Source organism: Varroa destructor, unplaced genomic scaffold (genome assembly GCF_002443255.2).
Source record: "Varroa destructor unplaced genomic scaffold, Vdes_3.0 BEIS01000004.1, whole genome shotgun sequence".
Lineage (NCBI taxonomy): Eukaryota > Metazoa > Arthropoda > Arachnida > Mesostigmata > Varroidae > Varroa > Varroa destructor.
This window is the reverse complement of record NW_019211457.1, coordinates 2678214-2684556: the sequence shown is the minus strand read 5'-3', so window position 1 is coordinate 2684556 and position 6343 is coordinate 2678214. Positions and strand designations below refer to the sequence as shown.

At 40.0% G+C, this 6343-nt stretch overlaps 1 protein-coding gene across 1 annotated transcript; it reads right to left on the bottom strand.

Annotated features, from left to right (window-relative positions):
- Positions 1-578: 578 nt before the first annotated feature.
- Positions 579-5872, bottom strand: LOC111249313 (uncharacterized). The gene is made up of 7 exons (XM_022803018.2): positions 5587-5872; positions 3633-3671; positions 3307-3393; positions 2508-2904; positions 1936-2117; positions 1509-1716; positions 579-722 (listed from the first exon to the last, which is right to left on the bottom strand). The coding sequence occupies exons 4-7, from the start codon at positions 2889-2891 to the stop codon at positions 579-581; spliced, it is 918 nt and encodes a 305-aa protein (XP_022658753.2). The 5' UTR covers positions 2892-2904; positions 3307-3393; positions 3633-3671; positions 5587-5872.
- Positions 5873-6343: the final 471 nt, after the last annotated feature.

Sequence of the window (6343 nt, the reverse complement as noted above, 5' to 3'; positions counted from 1 at the left end):
ATTCAAATACTCTACTGTTTTTAGCCTTAAATATTTACCACTCGACCGAATATTTGTGTAACACACCAATATTAGCGTATTTATATATGATGATGGAAGGGAAAAAGTTTCATACGCCCGCGAGTTCTGGGTCGAAATGTACGCCTTTAGGTGTGTGGTGGTGACCGAGATTAAAATTAATAGACTGAGACTGTGTCAGTCGTCAGGTCCGTCGAGCGCACAGCCGTATACCGATATACTAATACCAAAAGAGCGTTAGTTTATATCGACTGAATTTGGATTTACTAGGTTTAGAAGTAACAGAGATATATTTCCATACGTATAGAAATATTTCTGTTACAATTTATAGAGAAAAAAACCACACTAGACAGTCCTTGCAACCACTAAACGTCAGCGTTCTTTTAATGAATACGACGAATGAATAACGACACAACTTCCTCTAATAATTAATTCTTTGTTTAGTTCATACATTTTTTTTTGCGTTCAGGTTATGAGAACGAAACCAGATTCCTGTAATTTTGTTGAATACGAAACGGGCACTAGGTTTCAAGCGTAGAGGTTTAAAGCCAGGCTTTTTTCTATTCATGAAAGTCCGTTTCACACCAAGTACTTATGCTGACTTGAGAATTCTGTCTCCAATTCATTTTTTTCGTAGCATTTCGGCGCGCTACGAGAAACTGCGTTCTCAGGTTGTTGATGTCCATCTTAGCTTCAATCGGCAGCTGTCAAGATAATAGATTAATCGTTCTTTGTGTAATTATTTCAAAACAGTCTTGCCAGGTGAGAGCACTGGCGGATTACTTAGCGAACAAAAGGTGTTTTTTTATCTCTTCGTTTACCACAATTTCGTAGAAATTGCGCCATTCAGAAGCAAGGTTCGGCCAGCTCGTATCTGTCTGTGCTGAGAACCGTGAATTTTTTCTGATGAGGCTCGTAACGTGGTCGCAAATTCTATTCTGTGGGTGTGTAACTTTGAACGATGTACCTTCAATCGTCCTTATATATATTAAAACAGAAAAATATACTCTTGTCTTAGATGGCTTGTTCCTATCAGTACAAAACGAAGCGACTACGCATAGTTCCGAACCTACGTCCAATTTTGACCTTATGCCACTTTCCATAATGCTCTCTGTTTTAGTAGGTGAAGACCGAATATTCGTACGTCTACTTTAATGGAAAGTGGCGCTGCTGTCCATCCATTCTTACAGGCACGTCACTGCGGTAACGGCTTTGATTTTTAGTTTCTATTCGGATGGCCTATTAATTTGCAGGTCTGCTAAATGTTTTTCGAACAGCAATCCATTTCAAATCTTTGTAATGCGTCTAATCTGTCCTTGCCTTAGGCACCTCTACCTTACCCTTAGTTCAATTTACCAAATGCGTTCTTCAACAAAGTGCTCACAAAAATTATACTTATCGACTAAGGGGGGGTGTCACGCCCCTTATGTTTCGTATATTGGATTCGTAGAACAAATCATTACTTATGCCGGTAGTGCAAATACACATACAGTTGACCTATACGCTGCGGTGCAAATTCGAGTGCTCGTCGCGCAAGTATATAACGTGAATTCCCTGTCCGCAAAATTCATATCGGCCAATATCCGGAATGAGATGAGTTGCACCATGTCAGGTAATTGCGGGCTGGCTGTAGCTATGCACCTAAAGCGATCAATGATCTCACCCTGAACAGGGTTGTCAACTAGACTTTGTCGAAACCTGAAATCGACATATTAACATTTAGCAACGATTTCTGAGCGATCTCTCATTTTCTTCAAATGTTTATTTTAGTTTTCTTCAAGAAATTTCGAAAAATTCCGTCAAAATACGAAAACGATACTCGACAAGTCTGCACGATGCTTTTCGATTTCGATGGCAGTTTTCGCTGACTACTTCGTCAACTTTGTTGTTAGGAAGAAAGTGAAGCAAAGTACTCACTCATCAAGAACTCTACGCGCCAGCGGGTTATAAATGACTCGGATGGGCTGGAGTTGATTGGAGCAGTTCACGAAGTTATAGGAGAATGTCAGATTTCTCGGCAGGGCGCAAAACACGACCGCTATATTCATTTGCTTGTTATGTTCAAGAATGTACTTTGGAAACGATACATTCGCCTCCATCTAAATAGAGAACAACGTATATTACTTCAATGCAATAATACTTGGCACCAAATATATATTTATTGACACATAATACCCACTGATCGGGAAATCTGCTTGCCGAGACTAGGCAAATCATTTCATTCACCCCAGTTGGAACTACGTTTCTTAAGATTTTCTTCATGGGATATTTTTAATTGTTTGCTTACCGCGCTTATAAATGCAGATGATGATATCTTCACTCATAGTACATTTTTCATTTTATAAGTAACAGGAATAGTAGTTAGGATACCAGGCGCACTAGATGTATGCGAAAAAATGCACAAATACCACAGCCTATGAGCTGTACTAGTGCCACAAATACACGAAGTAACCCGATCAAGTGAAAGAAAGCTAAACAGCGGCACAAACTTTGAAGCGTAGTTTCCAATACTCGCGACGTAATTGGTCCAGACCCGGTAAAAGGGACGCGTTGATTTCCACCAGATGGTCATGAATCACTCTCAGCCGATGATTGCAAGCAAACTCCACCGTCCTGTTTTCCCTTACGTCGAGTGGCGAAATCAGCGAAATGTCTTCACCTGGGACCCGTTTCACGATATGATGAAGCGTTCTCTCCGGATTTAATTTGGCCACCCTCGAGAACAGTGAAGTACTATTCGTCGAGGTACTGTTTCTTGGGTTAGCGGATGTTTCGAAGTCAGGATGCCGTATCACCTCGTCTTCGTCAAATCTTAGACTACCAGGTCCAGCCTGATATATCAAAGTGATCGCGCTTAATATTGCCACCATCATGATGAACCAACACCTAAAATAATTTGGACATTCCGAAAGCTTACTTGGTAAATGGTTGCTCTTATTCGCGTAGTATTAAGTAGTAGTGACGGTCAGATCATCTGCGACGTTCTTTAACACCCATTGCTGCACCGGATTATTTACATATAATGGAAACGGCGACGATGTTGGCCGAACACTTACTAAACAGTACGCTAGGAAAGACTTTAAAGTCTATCTATTATCGATTCTATAATTCATAGGTCGATTTGACAAATTTCTTTTCGGTGCTCGATGGGAGAATCGACGAAACAACGTCTACTTAGTATTGATCAATTGTTGATTTTTAACGTCAGTTTCTGTTGTCTCAATGTCGATTAATATTTAAAGCTCGAAGCTGTTACAAATGAGGTAGCAGAAAAGAATCTTCACTTACAGAGGACCTTTTCTTGGGATCGCAAACTCTAAGGAATTTGAAGGTTCATCACAGTTCTGCAAACCTGACTCCCTCTCGCGTGCAATTCTAGAAACAAATGAGGTATACAAGTCAATTGGTTAGCATACTAGAGGTATTCTATATTCATGAATTTATTAAATTCGGGAGCATTTCTTGTTGTAGTTATTCAAGCTTAATAATATATAAACACAGCAGTGATTTCAAAAATTCTATAAGTGGCGTTCTTGATAGTAAAAGTCCTTTCAATAATTGGATACTCGTACAAATAACTAAACAACCACGCAAATATAATAGAAACTAATTACCTGCACGGATCAGATAAGCACGAACATTGAACATCACTTCTGAAAAACAGAAAACAATTAAAACTGCTTTCAGCATTTCAAAGAGAGAGGCAGCCATTTTTAATGTAGCCATTAATAATTTCTTAGTGAGCCTCAGTCTGCCAAAAATACATTAATAGCCTAAATACGGGGGGGGGGGGTCCTCATTCAGACTCGCTAGTTAGTGAGAGTGTATAGAGTGTGTTGATGTAAAACAGTTTTAACAACCTTTCTCGACTACTGAAATTCGCTATCTGTCGTATAGAATCGTAGAATATCCACGGTGAATTTTTTTGCTTTTGTTTATCTGACGCTGCAATCGCAGGCTATTTTCATCAATAATTTACCCAGATGAAGACGAGAATCATTTTGCAGGGCCTGTTCTTTAAGATCAAAAAGGCTTCACGTACACAGAAGCTGACACCCTCCTAAAACGACAAACTACGATCACTTGGTCAAGTGAACAATAAAATCAACTGTGCAAGGAATATCCGTATCAGTACAAGAGTGATGCCTTTGCCTATTAAAATAAAGGGACACGAGTTAAGGTGGTCTAGGGCCGAAACCTGCCGTAAACGCTTTGGTGTTGTTGGGTCCAGCCGTCTGAAGCAACACTTAACAACAGTAAAATCAGGATGTACAAGCACGAATCACGAAGATGGACAAAGCAGAGGCAGAACACGGGCAACATTTGGTGCCTCTTCCCAACTTGGAAAAGAGAGCCTCACCCTGCATTGGGAGCTTTAAACAAAATTACCATTCCTTCAATAAAGATTCGTAGTTCCTCGTATATAAACATTAAATAAGAATTCTAGCCAGCTTTCGTGATCGATGATTCAAAACAAGCTAGCTATGATGTGAATCATAAAACTTCGGAAATCCATCTGTACAGTAACCAATACACTAAGTAGAAGATTAGAACAGGAAGTTGTACAGAACGGTACCTGGAAAGATTTCGAGCTTTGTTTTTTCGAGCACACTAAGAAACCGAGACCAGCTAGTTTTCCAGCAGTAGAGAAAAGAATAACCCATTACTGCACCCCGGTGCCATATTATGAAAGGAAGCCAAGGGATGCTCAAGACAAAATCTAAACGCAGAGGCACCTTCCGCTTAACAAGGATAAAATTGAAATGAGGCTAAGCAGAATAGCCGAAGTCACTAATGCGCATGCTGTTGCGCTGCCATGGTGGCCATAAAGGAGGATGAGACACGCAGTCGGGCTAGCTCAAATCTCGCCGTTGACTTACTCGATAATAATCGATTACTAGTAATTAAATGCTCGGAAAGTAAAAGCAGCAATATATCAATACAGAAACAACAAAAATCGCATTATTATCACAGTATTATCTCTACACCACTTAATAGGCCTGTTGGTGAGGCCAGCATGATCCGCCCAGGTTATTCTTTCTAGTAGGGCAGGTTCCTGATGCTATACCGAAATCAAAAAAATAGGTTCTTATAGAAAAGCAAAACCTTATAAAACTAAAAATACGCTTATTTACGCAGTCTCTGGTTGAAAGAGACTAGGGGCCATTTTCTTGAACGTCGTCAACGGCATATTATACAGAGACTGCGCAAATAAGAGATATATAATAATATGTAAGATGATAAAAATTCGAGATATATAGGACTATCTCGAATCTTGAATGTACTATTGCTGTCCGTGAAAGAGGGGCCTCAGCGGTTCCTTCAGATCTATCTCTTTCAAGCGCTATTACAATTAACTTAGCTTGATTGGTGCTAGTCGGTTTGATAAAAACGCATATCCTGCATACATATTTCGCGGGTTTGTCATACTTCTCGCACCCTTTCTAATGTGCCGCAATTTCGGAAACAGCTAAACACTTTTTTAAGACCAAAACTTGTTATTGCGATCTGGCACAGGATCGAATACCGAATGGTTTTGAACTTTAGTATCCCAAAGCATTTACTTACTCCTCACTTGGTCTTGTTTTCGGGGTCGGAATATTTTTTACAGAAAATTCATTACTTTTTCTTGGGCTCGAACCTGGAGTACCCGAACTGTCATCGGCGATCCTATCAGTACCACGAGGAACACTAACTGCAGCCTCTCCCGAGTTTTTCGTGGTACTTTTCCTACAATTTTTTCCGGCACTTTCTCGAAAATCTGCTCCGGCACTTTTTCGAAAATCTGTTCCGGCACCTCTTTGAAAATCTATTTCGGCACTTTTTTGAATATGCGTTCTGGCACCTTTTTGAAGATCTGTTCCGGCGCCTTTTCGAAAACCTATTCCGGAACCTTTTCCAGGTACCTTTCCGAAACTTTTCCCAGCACTTTCAGTTACTTTATCGGCCGGAGTTTGACTTAACGACTCTCGGGAAGGCCTTGTAGATTCGTTAACTGCTTTCGCTGACTCACCTTGTAGGGATTTTCTATCTTCATTTAATGACTTACTCCCTTTTTCAACAATACTCTCTCCGTCTTTTTTACCTCTGAAAATTGGCCGTAAAACATGTGATAAAGAAAAAGAAAAATGAGCGCGAAACGGGCGAAGTAACCCTTGTGCAAAATGCGTTAGGGTTGCTTGTTCCATAGTACATTACTGCTCAGTCAAAAATGTAATTCAATTAAGAAAAACATTATAGAAAAGATTGCTAAGCAAATACACTAGAACTGACGCAATATTAACTGCTGGTGGGGCTCAGGCCAGCAACGTAAAAACTTCTACAA

Bases quoted from the DNA above. Each gene is read 5' to 3' on its own strand.
- LOC111249313 (XM_022803018.2), bottom strand. From the start codon at position 2,891: ATGATGGTGGCAATATTAAGCGCGATCACTTTGATATATCAGGCTGGA. The intron at 1,717-1,935 runs GTGAGTACTTTG...TGTCGATTTCAG, and splicing joins GCGCGTAGAGTTCTTGATGA to GTTTCGACAAAGTCTAGTTG. The intron at 723-1,508 runs GTATGTGTATTT...TTATCTTGACAG, and splicing joins CCGCAGCGTATAGGTCAACT to CTGCCGATTGAAGCTAAGAT.